The sequence below is a fragment of the Eubalaena glacialis genome, chromosome 4, assembly GCF_028564815.1.
Source record: "Eubalaena glacialis isolate mEubGla1 chromosome 4, mEubGla1.1.hap2.+ XY, whole genome shotgun sequence".
Classification (NCBI taxonomy): domain Eukaryota; kingdom Metazoa; phylum Chordata; class Mammalia; order Artiodactyla; family Balaenidae; genus Eubalaena; species Eubalaena glacialis.
Window position 1 is genome coordinate 167716991 of NC_083719.1, and position 21201 is coordinate 167738191.

General features: G+C 44.8%; 2 protein-coding genes across 5 annotated transcripts in view; one reads left to right on the forward strand and one right to left on the reverse strand.

Moving 5' to 3' along the window:
* MRNIP (MRN complex interacting protein) lies at window positions 1-18265 on the forward strand. 3 transcript variants are annotated; one of them, XM_061190057.1, is made up of 8 exons: window positions 1-584; window positions 2709-2768; window positions 8723-8811; window positions 12549-12624; window positions 13886-14040; window positions 15740-15827; window positions 16102-16203; window positions 17561-18265. In XM_061190057.1, exons 1-8 carry the CDS (start codon window positions 519-521, stop codon window positions 18047-18049), a joined length of 1125 nt encoding a protein of 374 aa, XP_061046040.1. In that variant the 5' UTR covers window positions 1-518; the 3' UTR covers window positions 18050-18265. The 3 variants fall into 3 exon arrangements, with proteins under 3 accessions (XP_061046040.1, XP_061046042.1, XP_061046041.1); XM_061190059.1 differs by lacking the exon at window positions 16102-16203; XM_061190058.1 differs by lacking the exon at window positions 2709-2768.
* The window catches only part of SQSTM1 (sequestosome 1), a 12256-nt gene continuing 9293 nt past the window's right edge, over window positions 18239-21201 (reverse strand). For both annotated transcript variants that reach the window (XM_061190055.1, XM_061190056.1), the window contains exons 6-8: window positions 20583-20797; window positions 20119-20314; window positions 18239-19105 (exon numbers count right to left, since the gene is read on the reverse strand). In XM_061190055.1, coding sequence (XP_061046038.1) covers window positions 18948-19105; window positions 20119-20314; window positions 20583-20797 — 569 coding nt within the window. In that variant the 3' untranslated portion in view covers window positions 18239-18947. The remainder of the gene's footprint in view (window positions 19106-20118; window positions 20315-20582; window positions 20798-21201) is intronic.

The following is a 21201-nucleotide window of genomic DNA, read 5'->3' on the forward strand; positions in this document are numbered from 1 at the left end:
TGACCAGAGGTCCTGCAAATTCCCACCGTGGGCCCCAGGGAGTGGGCCCGAGCAGGGAGGCGCCCTCCGGCTCCCTCTCCCCGACTTGAAGAAGCAGAAGAAACTGTACCAGCAAAGGCCGGACCCCCCCAGTGGCGGCTGGAGACCCAGCCCTTGAAACGTCAATCTTCCCAGGGAGCCCAGGCGGAAACGCTGGTTTAGATAGAGGCGGGAACTGCTTCGGGCTGAGACAGACAACCGGTGACCTGACTGACGCAAACCCCAAACAACGCTCGACTCGGCAGCAGAGATACGGCCCGAGTCCTGAGGTCGCCAGGGCTCCCAGCTGACCGCCGAATAACGCTGAGCTTTCCCGTGGCCCAAGTGCACCCTAGAGGCGAAGCTCGAGTGGGCCCGAGCGCAGGGCGCACGCTCTCTAGGGGCGGTGCCTGAGGCCAGAGGGGCCCGAGCGCCTGAAGCGGGCGGAGCCAGGGCGGACAGGGTAGTGCGGCGCACGCGTGGCGGCGACGGTGGTCGCAATGGCGCCCCCTCAGCGGGTTCGGGTGTTGCGGTGCTCCTGCTGCCGCCTCTTCCAGGCGCACCAGGTGGGGCCTTCCTCTCCTCAGAGCACGGGGATGGCGGGCAGGACGAGGTGGGGTCGCGGGGGCCAGACCTCCTCCCCCAGGCGTGGGCGCCGTCTCGTGCGGTTGCGGGGTGTGTCTGGGTCCCGGACAACTGACGATGTCTGTCTTGAGAACTAGGTTTTATTGATGTCGCTTCTCCATAACGTTGTTCTGGCTTTTTTCGTTTTTTGCGTGGTGGTTGTAAGATTCGCAGAAACCAGGCATAATGGTTTCTGCCGAGGCGGCCTCGTGAACTCTATCTAGCGGGTGGTCGGGCACACCAGGTTGAGGGTAGAGGATAGCCTCCTTTATGCAGAGCCTAGCCCCCAAAATGGCTCTTTCTTCATTTAAATACAAGAGAAATGGTAGTTTTAAAAACTGAGGCACGACTGGGCACCCCTGCTGGCACTCTTTGGCTCTGACCGTAGTTAGAGACTCGACGCCTACTCAGAGTGTAAATAATCTCGCGCCTTTAAACAGGATAATCGAAGTTTCTAAAACGTATTGCTTCCCTGACTCAAGACGTAAAACAGGTGATGTCACTTAACCTGTTCTTTCCTGAATCACGTTCTGTCTCCAGGCTTGATGCTGTCAAGGTTGTCATTGTATCCGCTTCTGGTAGTCCCCTGCTAATCTGCTGTGCCCTGAAGAAGGGTAGCATCAAATTGCATACAAAATGTATGTACAAACATACAAAATGTATGTTTAAAAGCCAGTAAGAGGCTGGGTATGCACCTGTAAGTTCTCTGTGACTTTGTTTAAAAGCCAGTAAGAGGCTGGGTATGCACCTGTAAGTTCGCTGTGACTTTGTAAGGGTCATTTTAGGGGCTTAGAAACTTTTTACTTATTTCTTTTTTTTGGTTCTAGGAGTTGAGAATAAATGGGAATCATTTCCACTTTTAAATTATTATATATATAATGTAGTTCGTATTCTCATGGTCATTTTCAACTCTGAAAAGTGATTTGAAACCAAGTGGGAAAAGAGGGTTAACAGTTTAATTCCAAGTCGGCTGTGTATCAGGCAGTTTCACACATCTCATTTAATTTCAACAGCCTCTGAATTCTGTATCTTCATTCCCCAGAGCTAGCCAGTTACTGTGTGTCCTTCCAGAGCTTTTATTATTTTTTTCATGCATTTCTTACTTGCATATGTACCTGTAGAAGATACACAGTATTTTTATGGTGTTTGAAGGTAGATGCTGAGAAGTGGAATCTTAGGATATACCCACTTAAATTTGTAATAGATGCTGCTTGTCCTCCTTAGAATCCTTTTAGGTACTTCCCCAAAAGCCCTGATGGTTTTTGTATTAGGATCATATTAATCATGTTAATTTTTATGAATCAACCGAGACATCTTTGTGATGTTAAGCATGGCATTTCATTCCATCTCTTAAAACAGTTTTGGTGCCCCTTGATAACATTTTCTTTGTTGCCTTTACAAATGGATTTATTTCTTTAATTATCTCTTCTAAGTAGATGTTTGCTTATAAGCTATATTAATTTTTGAAGATATATTAATTTTCTACCTAGCCCCTATATTAGATTGTCTTACTGGTTTTAGTAGTTTTTCAAGTGATTATCTTGAGTTTTAAAGAAATAAATCATATCATCCATAAATAAGGATAGTTTTTTTTTTCTTTCCATTTTCATACCTCTTGCTATGTTCTCTTTTCCAATTCCATCAGTTAGTACATCCAGAAAAAAATGGTAAATAATAGTGCAGATCCTTGACTTGTTCTTGACTTTCATGGGAATGCTGGTGGTGATTCTGCAGCTTTAGAGCTGGATGTAAGGCATTTTATTATGTTAAGAGAGAATCCATCTAGTCAGATTTATCAAGAATTGAAATATCATGGAATTTTTTTTTGAGAACCACAGATAGTAGAGATCTAATTTGACTTTGTTTCATATGGATAGCCAGTTTCCCAGAACCACTTATTAAATAGTCTCTTCTTTCTTCACCTTTATAATATACTAAATTTTCATACATGTGTTGGTTTGTTTCTGGACTCTTTATTCTTTTCCACTTATCTCTTTATTATTTCTGATCCAGTTCCACCTGTTTCAAATAATTACTTTAGCTATAATTCTGAAATTTCATTGTAGGTGAAAAAGAGTCTCAAATGGACATGCAAAGCTTGTGGAGAGAAGCAGTCATTTTTGCGGGTGAGTCCCAAGCAGCAGAGTGTCTAATACCCATACCAGGAAGCAGGTGGGACCCAGCCCTGCAGAAGCATATTTCTCACGGAACCCAGTGTTCCATTATTGGCTCAAGTTCATTAGATATAGCGCTCCTGCTCCCTAAGATCATCTTCCTTCAGGAAGCGAAATGAATGGAGCAGTGCCTGGAAAGCTACCTTCCTTTTTTTATTCAGTCAGTAAGTATTTACTGAGTAACTTCTGTATGCAGGCATGGGACACAATGGAAGGTAAGACCATGTTATTGCCTTCACTGATCTGCTCTTGTGGAACAGGAAGAGAAACTAAAACACACATGTAATTTAAAACTAGACTGAGCAAAATGAGAGGAAAGTACAGGGGTCTGTAAGAAGATAACTGAGTAATCAGACCTAACTGGGGATGGGCAGACAGCTGTTGGTAGATGCAGGGGTGTGAGAGGGGGCAGGCAGGATGTGAAGGTAGTTAGGAGAAGAAAGAGCATGTGGACTGAAGGGAGCATGTTGTAAATGCTCTTATTAGCCCAATTTTTTCACCCAGCATCACAGTTCTTTTCAAGTCCATACTTACCGACCCACCTGATCTCTAATATCACAGGGTCCTCATTGAGCCCCTTGTTCACCTGCTCCAGCCCTTGATGCCACCTCTCCAGCCTCATCTCATCATTCTCCTCCTTCAGCCGTAGGGGCTTTTCCTTCTGACCTTGAAACAGTCCCAATCTGCTTCCCTCTTAGGGCCTTTGTGCTCATTGTTGGGGCTTCCCCTAGTTAATCTCATTACCCTGATCAGAAATATAGGCGAGTGTGTTTATGTGAGTATTGTCCATCTGAGACTGTAAGTTCCATAAGAACGGAGGCTTTGCCTATTTTACTTATATACCCTTTTTAAAAAAATTGAAGTATAGTTGATTTACAATATTATGTTAGTATCAGGTGTATAGCAAAGTGATTCAGTTATACATATTTTTTTTCTTATTCTTTTCCATTATAGTTTATTATAAGAAATTGAATGTAGTTCCCTGTGCTATACAATAAATCCTTGTTGTTTATCTATTTTATATAGTGTGTATCTGTTAATCCCATACTCCTAATTTATTCCTCTCCCCCTCTTCCCCTTTTGGTAACCATAAGTTTATTTTCTATGTCTATGAGTGTGTTTCTGTTTTGTAAATAAATTCACTTGTATTATTTTTTTAGATTCACATATAAGTGATACCATATGATATTTGTCTTTGTCTGACTTGCTTCACTTAATATGATACACTCTAGGTCCGTCCATGTTGTTGCAAATGGCAATATTTCATTCTTTTTTATGGCTGAGTAATATTCCATTATATATATATGTGTGTGTGTGTGTCTATATACACACACACACACACATACATACACCCCATATCTTCTTTATCCACTCGTCTGTTGATGGACACTTATATACCCTTTTTTGTATGTTTTGCTGATATACTCTTGGCACCTAGCACAGTGCTTGTCACATAGTGCTTGCTCAAGTAATGTTTGTTGAATGAGTAAGTGACAAACCCCACATTGATGGGCATTTAGGTTGACTTTAGTTTTCATTGTTACGAACAACTCTGCAGTGAAGCTTCTTACAAATACCTCTTTCTTCACTTGACCAATTATTTCCTTAGGACAAATTCCTTGAAGTTAAATCAGAGGAATTCTTTTGACCAAGGTTCTTTTAGTTGCAAATAATAGGATAAAAACACTTCAGCAAAATTTAAAATGTACTAGCAAGGTAATGGGGTATCTTGGGGGGATCCAAGGGAGGAGCTTCATCCTTGACCCCTTGAAGAACCAACCCCAAGAACTGAAAAGCTGCCAACAACGCAAGCATCATCTTTTCCCTCCCTTCTCCTCCCTTCACCCAGTTTCTCCCTATACCTTCCTCCCTCTGTCCCTATCTCCTCTCCTTCCCTTCCTCTCTGTTCCCAGTTCACAGTAACATACTCCACTCACAGACCACAGAATCTTATTTCAAACCAACTGGAATAGCTGAGTCTCAATTATAAACTCCTGGGAGAAACAATCTGATGGACCTGGTTGATTCAGATGTCCACCGCTGGTCCAGTCAGTTGGGATGGGTGGGAGTGGGGACAATTTGGTCATCTGTCAGTAAGTATAGCTGCTGAGGCCTACCTTGAGATTGGGTCTCAGAAGGCAGGGGCTGGCTCATAGCTAGTGACTGCTGCTTGTTTTAGATGTCAGTATGTATTTCTGAATTCCTGAGGAAGCTTTGCCTTCCTCTCAGCACCCACATGCTTGTGCAGTGGTATATGGCTTTTGACTGACTAGGCCACAGTAACAAACAGACACCAAAATTGTGGTGGCTTAACGCAATAGAAGTTGTTTCTCTTGCTCTTGTAACACTCCTGGGAGAGATTGAGATCAGCAGGGCAGCTGTCCTTGGTATGGTCATCCGGGGACCCAGGCACCTGTAATCTTGAGGTTCTGTTATTCCCTGAGGCTTGTCTCCCACTGCCTCTTGCCCCTCAAAGGAGCAAGATCAGGGAGGAGCTACCCAGGAAGGATCTGGAAGTGGCTTGCCTTCCACTGGGAAGAACCTAGTCTCATGGCCACACCTGACTGCAAGGAAGACTGGAAAATGTAGTCTAGTCTGCTCCCAGATGAGGGGAGAATGCATTTCAGTATTCAGGAAGCAGTCTCTGTTATGCAGGAGAGCATACACCCTACCGGTTATGCCAGACATAAGTTGTCAGTCATTTTAGAATTTTTTTTTTCAATTTATTTTGTTGACGTATAGTTGAATTACAATGTTGTGCTAATTTCTGTTGCACAGCAAAGTGATTCAGTTTTTTATATACATATATATATATATATATACACACACACACACACACATACACACACATCCTTTTTCATATTTTTTTCCATTATGGTTTATCACAGAATATTGAATGTAATTCCCTATGCTATACAGTAGGGCCTTGTTGTTTATCCATTCTATATATAATAGTTTGCATCGCTAATCCCAAACTCCCAATCCATCCTTCCCCCAACCCACTCCCTCTTGGCAACCATAAGTCAGTTATCAGTCTTTTTAAACTTTGCCTTTCCCCTCTCCAGTTCCTTTCCTCCCATTCTCACTTGAACTTTCCCCAAACGGGATTTCACTCCCCACCAGTCCACTAAAATTGCTCATGTCAAAGTCAGCAATGGTCTCTATGTTGCTAAAAATAATGGTTGGTTCTCAGTCCTCAAGTGACTTGACTTATTGATGGCATTTGTCAGAGTTTGTCACTTCCTCCTCCTTGAAGCATTGTCTTCACTTGGACTTCCAGTCATCCTGCTCCTGGTTTTCCTCCTATCTTCCTGGCTGCGTTTCAATCCTCTTTGCTAGTTTTTTCCCATCTCCTCATCTCCTAAACCTTAGAGTGCTCTGGCACTCAGTTTTTTGACCTCTTGTCTAGCTACACTCATTCCCTTGGTCGTCTGAGATGAGACAATCTGACAATTCTCAAATGTCCATCTCAGACCTAGGCCTGCCCCTGAACTTGTGTATGCTTCCAACCACTTACCTCTCTGCTGGATATCTAACAGGCATCCCAAACCTGTATCCCAAAACGAAGCCCTCACCTTACCCTCACCAACCTGCTCTTCCCACAGTCATCCCCAGCTCTTAAGTGCCAAGTCCCTCTTTCTAGTTGTTCGGGCTAAAAACCTTGAACTCATCCCTGACTCCTCTTTTTCTTTTACACTCTTCATCTGATCCATCAGCAAATTTTGTCAGCCCTACCTTCAGGATATACCCAGACTGTGCCCACTTGCTACCACAGTGGTCTGAGTTGCCTCAGTATTTGCTGCAACCTCCTGACTGGTCATCTGCTTCTGCCATACAGTCTCAGCACCACAGCTGAAGGGTCCTACTGAAACATATGCAAGATCATGTCAGACCTTCCAGGTTAGAGCAACATTCATGCTCCTACAGACAGGGCCAGGTTGGGGCAGGGGGCTATGTGAAATGAAAATGTGGGGCCCCTTTTCAAAAGCAGAAAAAAAACTGCTATTAAAGGTACTAGAATATTAAGCTTTTCCTTTCTTTCATGGTCTCCTGACTTTTCCTGATGTCTTTTATTTACTAGTTTTAAAATTTACTATTTAATATCTTCCTGTGTAAAGAAAAACTAACATTTAAAATTGTGCAACACCATTTATATTGTGCAACACCAGTTATAAATGCAAAGAGCATTTAGTACATATGTGGAACATATGCAGAATAATATAAGAGCATTTGGTGTATACGTAGAATCATCAAAGTTGCACAATTTGTATTTTGTAGCTCATACATGCCTACATATTTCATTCCTACCAGAACAGTGGAGCTGTTGCACAAAATTAACTATTTTTACTTCACTGCTTGATACACGCACATTCTACCCATACTCAACCTTTAGCTCACTGATGAGTAAGGAAGTACTGAGAGGAAAAGGAACTGGGAAAGATTGCCCTATCTTTCCCTTTTTTTTCTGTTATTATTTTCAGCATAGGCTGTTCCAGGGAGGTAACAGGAGTAAGAAAAGATATGACACGTTTCCTTGGTTGTTCACGTTTTTTAGAATACCCTTGCCTCCTTTCTGCAACTGAAGCAAGTTCTGATTCCAGTGGAAAGCCCAGCCTCTCAGGCTAAGGTTGCCCCCCACGTACTTTTGTCGTGCTTTACTTTATGTTTCTGTAAAGAAAGTTCTAATGAGGAAAAAATAAGTAATAAATGTTCTCTTTTTAGGAAAAAAAAAAAAAGACTTGCACACACCATCTGAACTTGGAGTCTCACTGAACTCCCACACCTTGTGAGTTCACTGCGATTCTGTGCTCCTCAGTCATCAGGCATGCTGTATGCAAAAGGAGTGACAAGAAACAGTGGACACATTTGGTGTCCACGACTCACAAATATGCTTCATTATCTCATCAGACTTTACTTACACAATACAAGTTCAAAGATTATTAGGAATTTCAAGATGGAGACAGCAGAGCAGATCTCATGCCTATAAGGCTGACTCTGCCTGTAACAGGGCCTACACTCTTAAACCTCATCTACTATCTTCCCCCTAGACCATTCAGCTCCGGCCACTTGGCCTCCTCACTGTTCCTCCAAAATGCCAGGCTCAGGGTCTTTGCACTCTTTTCCGTTTCATTGCTTCTGCTGAATGTTCTTCCCCCAGGTATCTACGTGGCTTGTTTCTGCCTATCTTCCTATTTCGTGCTCAGATGTCACCCTCTCAGTGATCCACTCCTTGACTCCTTGAACACACATATAAAATTGTCTACTGTGTCCCCACTCTGCCCCACCCCACTTCATTGCCTTACTTTCCTCAGAAGCACTTCTCACAATCTGATGGCCATATAGGTGACTTATGTGCTTATTATCTGTCTCTTCTCACTGCAGTGTGAGCTCCATGATGACAGTAGTGTTTGTCCATTCCTATATTGTGTTGTCCTTACCTAGTTCAGGGCCTGGCACATAATAGGTGCTTAATAAATATTTATTGAACAAATGAGTGACTGCTAAGTGAAAAAAAGTATCTCATCTATTTTATATTCTTTTGATTATGAGTGAGTGAGGTGTATCATTTCATATGTTTATTGGCAATTTGCGTTACTTCTCTTCTGAATTTCTTATGTTCATTAACCAATTTGTGTGGGATTTTGGGTTGAGTTTGGCTTTGATATATAAAGTTCAGGGTGATGGTGGGCAGCCAGATAGACTGAAACTATTAGTCCCTGAGACTGTTAGTTTGTAAATCCCTGCAGAAACAGCAATCATTGTTTGGGTTCCTGCATGGTGCTTTGGGCCTTGCAAAGTACAGTTTTATCCTCCCTGGGTTGCATCTCTAATGGATCTATTTCTCAGCATTCTGTCAACACTTCTTAAACTTGATATTTTTGTTTGTTTGTTTGTTTGTTTCTCAGGCTTACGGTGAGGGCTCTGGTGCTGACTGTAGACACCACGTCCAAAAATTAAATCTGCTGCAGGGACAGATTTCAGAGATGTCACTCAGGTACAGTAATTTGAGGGAGGCATGGTTATCTTGCCCTGTTTTTATCTTGAGTGGGTGGTGGAAGTCTATGATGGAGAAATCCCTTAGAGTTCCATGTCTTACAATATGGCAATTAGATATTGAACAATCTTCCCACTGAAATTAATTTAAAATGCCAGCCACAATATTTTAAATGCACTGAAGAGATGACAAGAAGGTAAGTAACCATCAGAGGCCAAAAATGAAGCAAAACCCAAAATCCAGAGAATATGCAGCTGGGCTGCTGAGGCGATTGAAACCTGTTGCCCTTCAGCTTCCATGCATCTGGGAGGGAAGCAGGAGACAAAGACAAAGCCGAGGGTCTGTTCACTGTGGGAAGGTCCATAGGAGACCACCACATAAAGCTGAATCCCCAAAGGACTACACCCTCAGCATACAAATGAACTAGAAATGCATCCCCTCCGTAGCAGGGACCCAGCCTGTGTTGACCTTGGCACTGACTGAAGCAGGGAAATACTGCTCCAGGATTTTATAAGCGCAAGGAATCTGTCACATGGCCTTTAAGCCTTTTACACATGCTGTGTGAAAAGTCTCAAGCTGAGAACTTATTTTTAAATTGTCCCAGGAAGCAGAGGTAAATGCAGCTCCTTTTTGGAGCAATACATCTTCAACCCAGGCATCAAAGAATTCCCACATATAAAGTTCCAAGGAGCATATACCCAAAGTTAAAAATCGTTTAACTTACTTAAGGAAGTATGTCAACATGAGCAAAAGACAGCAGAAATGACAGAAAAGTCAGACCCAAAAAGAGCAGAATACATATTTCATGTTTAATATATTTAATGAAATTAAAAGAGGGGAGTTGCTAATATGAGGAGCAAGAGACTTTAAAAAATAACCAGTTTTTAAAAAAAACAACCAAAAAGTTTGTAGAAATGAAAAGTATAGTCATTGAAATTAAAAGTTTAGTGGACCATTAAACAGATCAAGTGCAACTGAAGAGAGAATTAGTGAAATGGAAGATCAATCTGAAGAAATTAATCACAGTGCAGCACAGAAAGACAAAAAGGTGGAAAATATAAGTTCAGAGACATGAAGGATACAGAGAAGAGTTCCAGCAGGAGATAATAAAGAGAAGGGGACAAAGGCAATATTTTCAGGGAAATGAACAGAACATTTTCCAGAATCAAAGGGCTTACATTCTTAGATTCAGGAAACACAGTAAATCCCAAACTAGATGAAAACATTGTGTATGTAGGAAATCCTAATGAGCCTATCTATACAAAAGCTACTAGAACTAATAAGTTAATTTAGCAAGATCACAAGGATACATGGTCAACATACAAAACTAAATTTTATTTTTATATAAATGCAGTGAACAGTAGGAAAATAATTTTAAAAATCAAATACCATTTATAATACCATCAAAAAATAAAATACTTAGGGATAAACATAACCCAAAAATGTGCAAGAAATTTTCAGTAAAAACTACAAAACATTGCTGAGAGAAATTAAAGAAGATCTAAATGAAGAAATATGACATGTTCATGGATTGGAAAACTCAATGTTGTTAAGATGTCAGTTCATCCTAAATTGATCTGTAGAGTCTGCCATTAGGTTCCAATCAAAATTCCAGCAGTTTTGTTTTTTTTTTAAGAAATTGACAAACTGATCCTAAAATTTATATAGAAATGCAATTGCCAAAACAATTTTGATAAAGAAAAAACTGGAGGACTTCTACAGCCTGATTTCAAGATTCACTATAACACTATAGCAATCAAGATGACAGTGTGATTTTGGTGAAAGACTAGACATATAGATAACATCAGAAGGCAAATGAAGGGACTTCCCTGGTAGTCCGGTGGTAAAGAATCCGCTTTACAATGCAGGGGACATGGGTTCGATCCCTGGTCAGGGAACTAAGATCCCATATGCCGCGGGACAGCTGAGCCCATGCACCACAACTACTGAGCTCACATGCCTCAGCTAGAGAGCCTGTGTGCTGCAAACTACAGAGCCCACATGCTCTTGAACCCGCGCACCACAACTACAGAACCCACGCACCCTGGAGCCTGTGTGCCACAACTAGAGAAGAGAAAACCCACACACCACAGCTAGAGAGAAGCCCACGTGCCACAACTGAGACCCGACACAGCCAAAAATAAATAAAATAAATAAATAGATTCAATGAAAGATGAAAAAGCAAGTGAATAAACAAATAGTGGTATTTTCATACAATAGAATACTAAGCAACAAAAACAACATGGGCAAGCCTCAAAAACATTGCTAAGTGAAAGAAATCAGACACAAAAGACCACATACTGTAGGGATGAGTAGTATTCTGGGGAGCGGGAATCACCTACAAGGCATATAAGGGAACTTCGGGGTGATGACAGTTTTCTATATCTTGCTAATTATATCTCAATAAATTTTCTATATCTTGATGGGAGTAATAGATTCAAAGATATAATTTACCAAACTCATCTAACTGTACACTTAAATTGGTACATTTTAGTGTATATTAATTATAAATTATACCTCAATAAGTTAATTTTAAAAGATAAAATCTGCCCTTAGACACAACAACATAATGAAATTGCAGAACATGGAAGACAAAGGGAAGAGTTGAAAAGTAGCTGGAGAGAAGAGAGATCACCTACACAAGCACAGTAGACACCCAACTTCTCAGGGGTAACATTAGAAGCAAGAAGACAGTCTATTACCTTCATATTGCTGAGAGATGTTCTGTAGTTGATGGAGCTGAGTTCCTGAATCATAGTACGGTGAGCAGAGTTCTGGCTAGTAGCTGGTAGGACACTGCTCAACTGGACATTGGAGTATCGACCATGTGGCAGGGTAGGCGGTTCATATGCGTGATCTTATTTCATCTTCCTTATCACCCTGTGAGGATCATTGGCTTCTGTTTACAGATGAAGAAACTGAAGTAGAGGTGCCCACATTTGGTAGAGTTGGGGTTCTCATTGTAGTTCTCTAGAGAGAGCTCCAATCTGATCGTGTGATGTAACAACCCTGTCTGACATGGGTGGATGTGGCTTTGGCGCTAACCTTCAGTCCTTGCACTATGAATGTTTTCACTGGCCATCCAGCCCTACTCTAGGCTGCAAAGGTTCCAGCTCCTTACTCTGCTTTATGTGGTAAAAGAGCCCTGCTGTCCCTGGGAGGCTGGATGAAGTCACTGTGACACATCAAGCTCAGTAAAATGCCTTCTCTTGTAGTGGTGAGTAAAGACACTCATATGACCCTATGCAATGGGGACATCTCCATTGCTGATGGGAGGGACTCTGTGCTATCAGAGTTCAGCTGACATTAGTCTCTGTGTTCAGGCACTGAGCAGGGCACATGCACACGTATTGTCTCATTTATCTTCACAGTGACCCTTGCAATATTATCCCCATTTGTAAATAAGGAAACTGGGATACAGTAATATACCCAGAATCACACTGTCAGTGACAGCCAGTCATTGGCAAAGCCATGATGCAAACTCTGGTCTCTGGATTAAGAGTGCCACTTCTGCCCTGTGTCACTTTTCCTCTTGCTCCAAGTAACAGATGGTCCCTCTGCCTTCTGAACTGCTGGAAGATTACCAAATCACATCGAAACAACAGAGATAAGTTCTAAGTTCCCCTAAACAGGCTTTGATAACCACGTCAAGTCCATGCATCTTGCTGTTCCCATCTTGATTGTCCTTCATCTTCCTGGTCATTTTACAAAGGACAACTGTACAATCTTTCCCTAAGGTCTCCGGAAGAATCCATAAATGCCGATGAGGAGGAAAATGCACGTCCTCGGCAGCCTGCGCCTGCAAGTCTGCAGGTAAGCCAGCAGCACCATCTCAGCCCAGCTACCTGAGCCGGCTCTGTCACAGAGGCGGGTTCCATTTATTCATTCATTCCTCATTTGTTCAGCAAATGCTTGTTGATGTCACCGAATGATGAGCGCTTGGCTTAAAGCTACAGGGAACACAAAAATGAATAAACCTATCCCTTTCATAAGTGTGGAGACAGCAGTGTAAAATAATTACAATACTGTGAAAGAGCTTTTTCTTCTGGCTGCTTGGTGAATTCTTCTGAACTTAGCTTGAACTTCACCTCCTTGTGGTTCTCCCCTTGTCCCACAGCACTCTCAGCACACCTGTGGTAGGGAAGGCATGCTGTTGTAAAGTGCCTGGGTTTCCATGTTCCCTTTCTCCAGACTGAGCCCCACAGCAGGGCTCACATCCAGTTGTTCATTCCCAGGACCTGGTTAAAGTAGGTGCTCAAACAGTGTTTGGATGGGCAGTGCGTGTAAGAGCTTGAGTGACTGAGTAGGTGACGCCATTGGTACATCCAAGTTGCCATGGGTACACGGAACACTGTGTCCTGCCAGGGACAGGGGGAGTGGGAACAACTGACAGGCTCCCTGGCAGAGCCCCACCTCTGCTCACAGAATCACACTGGCAACGCCCACTCTCCAGGTGCTCTTCATATTTTTATTATATCAATAAATAGGGGAGATGCTTGTAAGCACACTAACACATCAGCTCTTGCATATTTGGGTCTATACTTTCAGTTTCTTTACTTACAGACTTAATCTTTCATCATTCCTTCTGTAAGAAACACTTGTTTGCATCCTGGAATTTTCACTTACATCATATCTTCTATGTTGCTATATAGCTTTCAATTCTTTTCATTTCTAAAAAGTACCTACAGAATATAGTGGATATGGCAATATTTATTCCCTTCTTATTGGGCATTTAGGATGTTTGCAAACTTTTGCTACTATAAATATTTGCTATTATTTGTAACACTTGGAACATCTTTATGCATTTGTGTTCATTTGGAACTACTGGGCCAGGGAGTGTGGACATTTGCAAAGTTCTTGGTAAAGTTCTTGTGACCTGCAGCTTTCCCAAAGTGTGTGCCAGTGTGCTCCATTCAAGATATCTGTCTCCCGTTACCTTCCAATCAAATTCCTTTCCTGGTGACGGCGTAGACATGGGTCCTGAGGCCCTTAGGCCTCGGAGTTGCACTGGAGATTTTCAGTAAAGGTGTCTGCTTTCCAACTCTGAGAATAAACTTACTTCCCAATCCTGTAGGAAAAACTCCAGCCCTCAAAGAACCGCTGGCTGAAGTATCTGGAAAGGGACTCCAAGGAACTGGAGCTGGAAGAAGGAGTGTGTTTCAACAGGCAGCCCTCATCCAAGAGAGAGAAGCCAGACCCTGCCTTCAGTACAGGCCTGCCTAGAAAAAGGTGCCAAGCTAGTAGCTGATCCAGCCCTCACCCATGCCCACCTCGCTGACCTACGGTTGGGGGGACTGACGAGCGGCTTCCTGTGGCCAGCAGGAAGCCTGAGGGATGTGAGCCAGCAGGCGCCATCACCACAGGCCCTCTGGCCTGGCCAGGCACCAGGTGCAGCCAGTGCAGAGGTGAGGGCTAGGCAGGATTCCAGTGGGGGCGCCTTTTATGATGCTCACTTAATTCTGAACATCTAGACTGCACTGACCTCAGGGATGAACTTAAGGGCAAGGTTGAAAAAGTGAAGTGGGGCCAGAGAAGCCGAAAGGCCTGGGAACCTTTAGCTGAGAGCAGGAAAGACCTGACTTTCAAGGGTCTCTTCTCCAGTCTTTTTTTTTTTTTTTTTTTTAAAGCTGATGTTCTTTTTTTTTCTAATTTTTATTTATTTATTTATTTATTTATTTATTTATTTATTTTTTTATGGCTGTGTTGGGTCTTCGTTTCTGTGCGAGGGCTTTCTCTAGTTGTGGCAAGCGGGGGCCACTCTTCATCGCGGTGCGCGGGCCTCTCACTATTGTGGCCTCTCTTGTTGTGGAGCACAGGCTCCCGACGCGCAGGCTCAGTACTTGTGGCTCACGGGCCTAGCTGCTCTGCGGCATGTGGGATCTTCCCAGACCAGGGCTTGAACCCGTGTCCCCTGCATTAGCAGGCAGATTCCCAACCACTGCGCCACCAGGGAAGCCCCTCTTCTCCAGTCTTAATCTGCATTTCAGTGAGTTTTCTTTTTTTAAGATTTATTTATTTATTTTATTTATTTTTGGCTGCATCGGGTCTTGGTTGCAGCACTTGGGATCTTCATTGAGGCATGCGGGATCTTCCATTGTGGCACCCGGGCTCTTCATTGTGGTGCGCGGGCTTCTCTCTAGTTGTGGCATATGGGTTTTCTCTTCTTTATTTGCAGCGTGCAGGTTTTCTCTCTATAGTTGTGGTGCGCAGGCTCCAGGGTGTGTGGCCTCTGTAGTTGTGGCGCGCGGGTTCCAGAGTGCGTGGGCTCTGTAGTTTGCGGCATGTAAGCTCAGTACTTTTGGCATGCGGGCCTACTTGCCCCATGGCACACGGGGTCCTAATTCCCGTGTCCCCTGCATTGGAAGGCGGATTCTTTACCGCTGGACCATCAGGGAAGTCCCTCAGTGAGTTTCCTGAGAGACTGCCTCATCTAGATTAGGATGGCTCTTCCGGGGCAGATGCTATTGGGAGGTAGATTCCAGTTCAGAATAAGAACTTTCTAGCAACTACAAGCTATAGAGCAGAGAAATGGACTGCCTTAGATGTCATTAGGCAACCTGTTGTTGGCAGTGGGGCAGAAGCTGAGCAGCCAGTTGGGAAGCTATAAGGGATGGCAAGGTCCCTACCTGTGCTAGGTGTCAGACCAGGTGACCACCAAGTCAGACTAAGGGCCACTGTTCAATGGTAGAACTGGGTTCTTTTTTTTTTTAATTTTTATTGAAGTATAGTTGATTTACAATGTTGTGTTAGTTTCAGGTATACAGCAAAGTGATTCCGTTTTTTATATATGTATATACATTTATATGTGTGTGTATATATATATATATATATATATATATATATATATATATATATATTCTTTTTGAGATTCTTTTCCATTGTAATTACAAGAAAGACTGGATTCTTGACAGCACTTCCCCTCTGCCAGGAAACGGAGCCAGAGCACAGTCCAGCCTCCATGCAGCCCTAATGTCCAGGACTCCAGAAACTGTGAGGTCACCTTGAAGTCCCTGAAGGTCAGTGATTGAGGACAGTGTCCCAGTGGCCATTGAGCAGATGCAGGATTTTTTAATTGTTTTGTGGACAATTAAAGTATCAGACTTAAACCCCCTAAAAGCCCAACTTCCCACGTGGGTGTCTTGTTTTCTGTGTCTTAAGCCAACTCCTTTCTCTGGCCTGCACTGTTTCCCTGCCACGCTCCTCCTGTCACTGATGTTAACTCGGGGTCAAAAGGGCAGCTTGATGCCTTGGAGGCAATCAAGGTTGACCAGTAGGGCTTTTCTGCATCAGGACCGTTCCCTTCATTCTGCATGGAGTACCGGGTCTTTGTCAGACTGTTCAGCTTGGGACCTGCCCTGGGTTTCTGAGGAACTGTCACCTTCATTTATCCAGGTGGGTTCTTGTGCATTTGAGGCACTCTCTTCACCTAGGACCTGCTCTTGTTCCTGATGCTTCAAACCTAGCAGACCTTCCAGGCCGCAGAATGCAGGTTTTGCTTTATGCCACAGGCACCCAGGCAGAGGAACTCTGCCAGGCATTTGTCACTGCCACGCCCCAACACACGCCAGGGTCGTCCTGGCCAGCTTCAGACAGTAGTGGAGAGTGCCCGTCCAAAGCCAAGAGGCAGTGGTCAAACTCTGGTGTTGCTACTAACTAGCTATGTGACCCCCAGGTAAGGATGTGGCCCTGAATCTCCAAATTATAGAATAATGAGTGTGACAGTTACTGATGTACCAGTCCCTGGGCTAAACATTTTTTATGCACTAATTCTCACCACAAGCCTGTTTTGTTTTGAAGGTGAGGAACTAAGGCTGGTGAAGGTTCAGTTGAAGTCACAGCAGATCAGTGGCAGAGCTGGCAGTCTCGAATCACTAACAACTGCCCACAGAGCCTCTTCCATACTGCCTGGGGGTGGTGATGCAGGGTCCCTCCTGTCATTGCTTTCAAATTCCTTTGTAGGCAGTGAAACCCAATTTTTTCTTATTTTTTGAATTTTATATATTTTTTTATACAGCAGGTTCTTACTAGTCATCCATTTTATACACATCAGTGTATACATGTCAATCCCAATCGCCCAATTCATCACACCACCACCCCACCCCACCCCACTTTCCCCCCTTGGTGTCCATACGTTTGTTCTCTACATCTGTGTCTCTATTTCTGCCCTGCAAATCGGTTCATCTGTACCATTTTTCTAGGAGTGAAACCCAATTTTCAATGCATCCTCGTTTCCTGAGGTAGAAGGGAGAAGCCAGGCCTCTGTCACTGTCACATCCCCTGGGGTATTCTGTGCAGCCACTTCTACAGCTTCAAAACCCTGAACATGGTTCTAGAGAGACCTTCCCAGCTGCCTGGCAATGAGCACATGGTCTTTCCAGGTGGTCTCTAGGGCCCTTCCTGCTCACACCCCTCAGGCACTCCCTCACCTGATGCTAAGGTCCCCATGACATCCCCTGATCACATGAGAACATCTTCCTTTTTTGGGAAGCCTGGTCATGGAATTTGGCAGAGGATTTGGAGTGACGGAGAGGGCATTTATTTGCTGTGCTTTGCTAAACCTCAAAATCAAGGCATGTCCCTAGCCTGCCAGGCTACAGAATAGTAGACAGCACAGAGCAGAAAGTGTCAGCGCCCAGAGGTACAGTCAAGGACTAGTACAGGCACAGGACCCTCCTCTGCTTGTCCCTTGAGCCTACTGGGCATTCTTCTGAATGGAGAACATGGCCATCATCTTGTGTTTCCACCTCAGGACCACACTGGCCTGACAGGGAAGGTCAAAGAAGGAAGCAGTCGTGAGGACTGGGACACCAGGGAGCTCGTCGTTCCTCGGGGGGAACCACCATGTCCTGCCCAGCAGGTCAGGACCATGTCTCCTAAGTGGGAACAATTTCTTCCGCCACTTGGAAACAGCTCATATTTGGAAACGGAGCCCCTGACCCCCCTGCAAAGAGGCCCCAGGCCAGCCCGGGCAGCACGGGCTGAGCAGGGGACCCCCAGGACCCAGACCCCAAGGGAAGGAGGCCTCTGCAGGACCCCTGGTGCACTCCAGCCTCCTCAGGCTACACACACTCCCACGCCTGGGCCCAAGAGGCTCTGCGGAAAGACCCCCGAGCAGTCAGGGGGCACAGGCCCTTGGGCAGAGGGTGGGCCCTTGGTCAAAGGGATGCAGGAGCCTTCTTCACTCGTGCGACTGTGTGACCTCTTTAAAACAGGAGAGGACTTTGATGATGATCTGTGAATTGAAACTAATGTGTTACTAATGTAGACATATTTGTTAAGTGAGCCCTTCTCCACTTGATCTCTGTGCCACCGGAAACAGGGCTCCCCAAGTTGCTTTTAAATAGTAGGACTAAGGATGACTTATGGGAACTACCAAGAACCAACAATAAACATGACTATCAAACAGATCATCTCTCATTGCACCATCTCTGATTAAAGTGCTTATACCATTTAATTAAGATTGTTTACAAATATAACAGAATGGCTACAAAGCGATTTTCTTACTTTAAAAGCAGTTGACACATTGGGAAATGAGAGAATTACAGTAGTTGTGAAACAGGCAATACTCAGTGAACAACATCAGTTCCCCTGTCAGCCCTTCTTTATTCCCAGATGTTTAGCCAAAGTCCTGAGCTGTCCTACCCTCTAGTAATCACTACAGGACAGCCTCCTCCGCCCCAGCAGAATGTTGGCTATACTCTAGCCAAATTCAGAGTATATCAGATTTCTAGCAGAAAATCAATTACATATCAGTGTACTATAGTCGTTTTAAAAAAAGCAAAAAAGCAGAAGGCCATTAGGCAAGATCTATTCTGGACTGCTGGTGTAATCCTGCAGGGAGAGAGCGGGAATATGATGCAGTGTGGCCTCCGCGTCCTCCCCAGCAAGGAGTCTCTCGCTCTGCCCCAGGGGGGCACCCCCGGCTGCAAGGAGCCAGGCGCCCACAGGAAGCTGGTTGGAACTACCCCCTCGTGTCACTTGTTCTACTGCCCTAAATGGCTTTGTGCGTCCCCACCCCCCAGATTCTGGAAGAAGAATGCAGAGAAACTGGCCCTTACAGAGGCACTGGGGTTCTATACTAGCTCAACACAACTATGAGAGAAGAAAGGGGACACAGAATGGGTGAGCAGACATTGTCACAACGGTGGTGGGTGTTTTGAATACTGGATGGTGTCCAGGGCAGCCCCGATGTCATAATCCTTGGTCTGTAGGAGCCTGGTGAGCCAGCCGCCTTCATCAGAGAACCCCATGGATAGCATCTGGGAGAGGGACTCAATCAGCCGGGGGTCAGCTTCTGCCAGAGAGAGTAATGACAGCCATGAGAAAGAGTCACTGGGACCCAAATGTGACCTGTATGTGGCAGCATCCTGTCCAGCCAGCAAGTACCCAGGGCCTGCAGGGCCTGGCCCTTTTACAAGGTCTTAACCCTCACAGGGACCCTCCAAGGCAGGAACTGGCAACCTTTTTCTATAAAAGGTCAGAGAATAAATATTTTAAGCTGCTTTGCAGGCTATTCGTCCCTGTCACAACTACTCAACTCTGCTGTTACAAGCATAAAAGCAGCCCAACAAAATGTAAACAAATGATCATGGCTGTGTTCCAGTAAAACTTACATTTATGAACACAAATTTGAATTTCATCTAATTTTACCATCTTGACTTTTTTCCAACCATTATAAAAGGAAAAAATCATTCTTGGCCCATAGGGCATAGTTTGCCACTCCCTGCTTTAAGGCAGAGAAGATAAATACCGGTAGCCCAAGGGCTAAATTTGACCCATAGAATGGGTTTCCACTTGAATACTGTTTTAAAAGTCATTGCCGTGTGACAGTGATGAACCAGAGCAGGGTGTGAGTGGCCTCTTTTATTCAGTGTGAGTTCTCCAGGCTGGCACACTCTCCACCCAGCCCTACTGCTTCCACACCACCTACTTTACATGGTGGCTTCCTGCCTGGCTCCTACCGGAGCCTTGGCTATGACCCCTGATCCAAGGTCAGCACTTTCCATGAGGAAACAGTGAAGATGGACCCCGAGTCCAGTTTTAGTACTGCATGGCAGTGCCAAAGCCAGCGCCGCCACCACATCACATCTGCCTTCGTAATTCTGGGTCTGGATGTTAAGTTTTAGAAAGCTGAGCTTACTAAGGCTCAGTATAGACACAGAGGACAAAACCAACTCCCAATTTTCTCTTACGTCAACAGACAAGCCATGCAGTACAGAACATAATGTCTTTCTGTGTTGCTAAAAGCAACTGATAGGATGCTCTGAACGGAAAAGATAGAAATACAAAATACTTGAAATCTCTTGCCTGGTGGCAGATGTGGGTACAATGCAGCTTCCTTCAGCCCTGTGGGTCCTTCCTGGGAAGGGTCCAGAGAGCTTGGCCCTTCAGATTCAGGCATCTGTAAAGACTGGAGTTCACCTGTAGACGGGTCCACCTCTTTTGAAGACAAATGAGTCCAGTCATCATCTCCTCCTGAACAGTTATCAGACTCCATCTGTTCCTGGAACAAAACCCCCCATGAGCACAAGGACAAGGACAACAGGCCACCTGACCACAGCCTGGGAGAGTCAGGGCATGGAGGACTGGCAAGAGGCTTTTGCTTTACAAAGTTCTAGTGGAGGGTTCACAGAACAACTTAAATGCCGCCGACATCCTGCAACAGAAATGGGTCCCTCTGGCTGTGTGAGTGCCAGGGAAGGGCTGTGCTTGGGGTGCTGGGAGAAGCTCTGGGCGGCCACAACCTGGGGATGGCGTGGGAGGGTGCTTGCCTCAGGCTGACCCCCTGACTCCAGGGTGATCTTGTTCACTTGCTCCACCAGAGACTGTGCCATGCCCTCCACATCCCCGTCCGGCTTGCTGGGGTTGGAGCAGCAGCTGCTTGGCTGAGAGCTACACTTCTCCTCTGGGCTGGAGCTGCCTGGGGAGGTGGGTGTCAGGCGGCTTCTCTTTCCTCCATGTTCCACGTCAATGTCGACTTCAATGCCTGGAAGCCAAGGAGAAAACAAAAACTTGATTAATAGCTAGCATCCCAGGTGAGCTTCAGAGCCAGAAAGTCCATAAACAGACCTTGTTTTCCCCTAACCATGTAGAACAGTGGCTGCACAGCAGGCAGGGCCAGGCCCTTGGAACAGGGTGAGAGCCAAATACCACGTGTGGCCAGTACCACCTGTGCCACAGTGGTGAGGCCCACATAAAGCATCGCACTTGCGTGCAGGGGCCTAGTGATGTGAAAAACATGCACACTGAACACGCGAATTTTGTTTAGGCGGGCAGACAGCCCGTGCAAGCTCTGTGCAAGGCCCATTAGGCTGCAAGCACTGGCTGGCGTGTCTACCTCCAGTCTCTCATACTCTGGGGCACATGCTCACTGAGGGGAAGGGAGGGCAC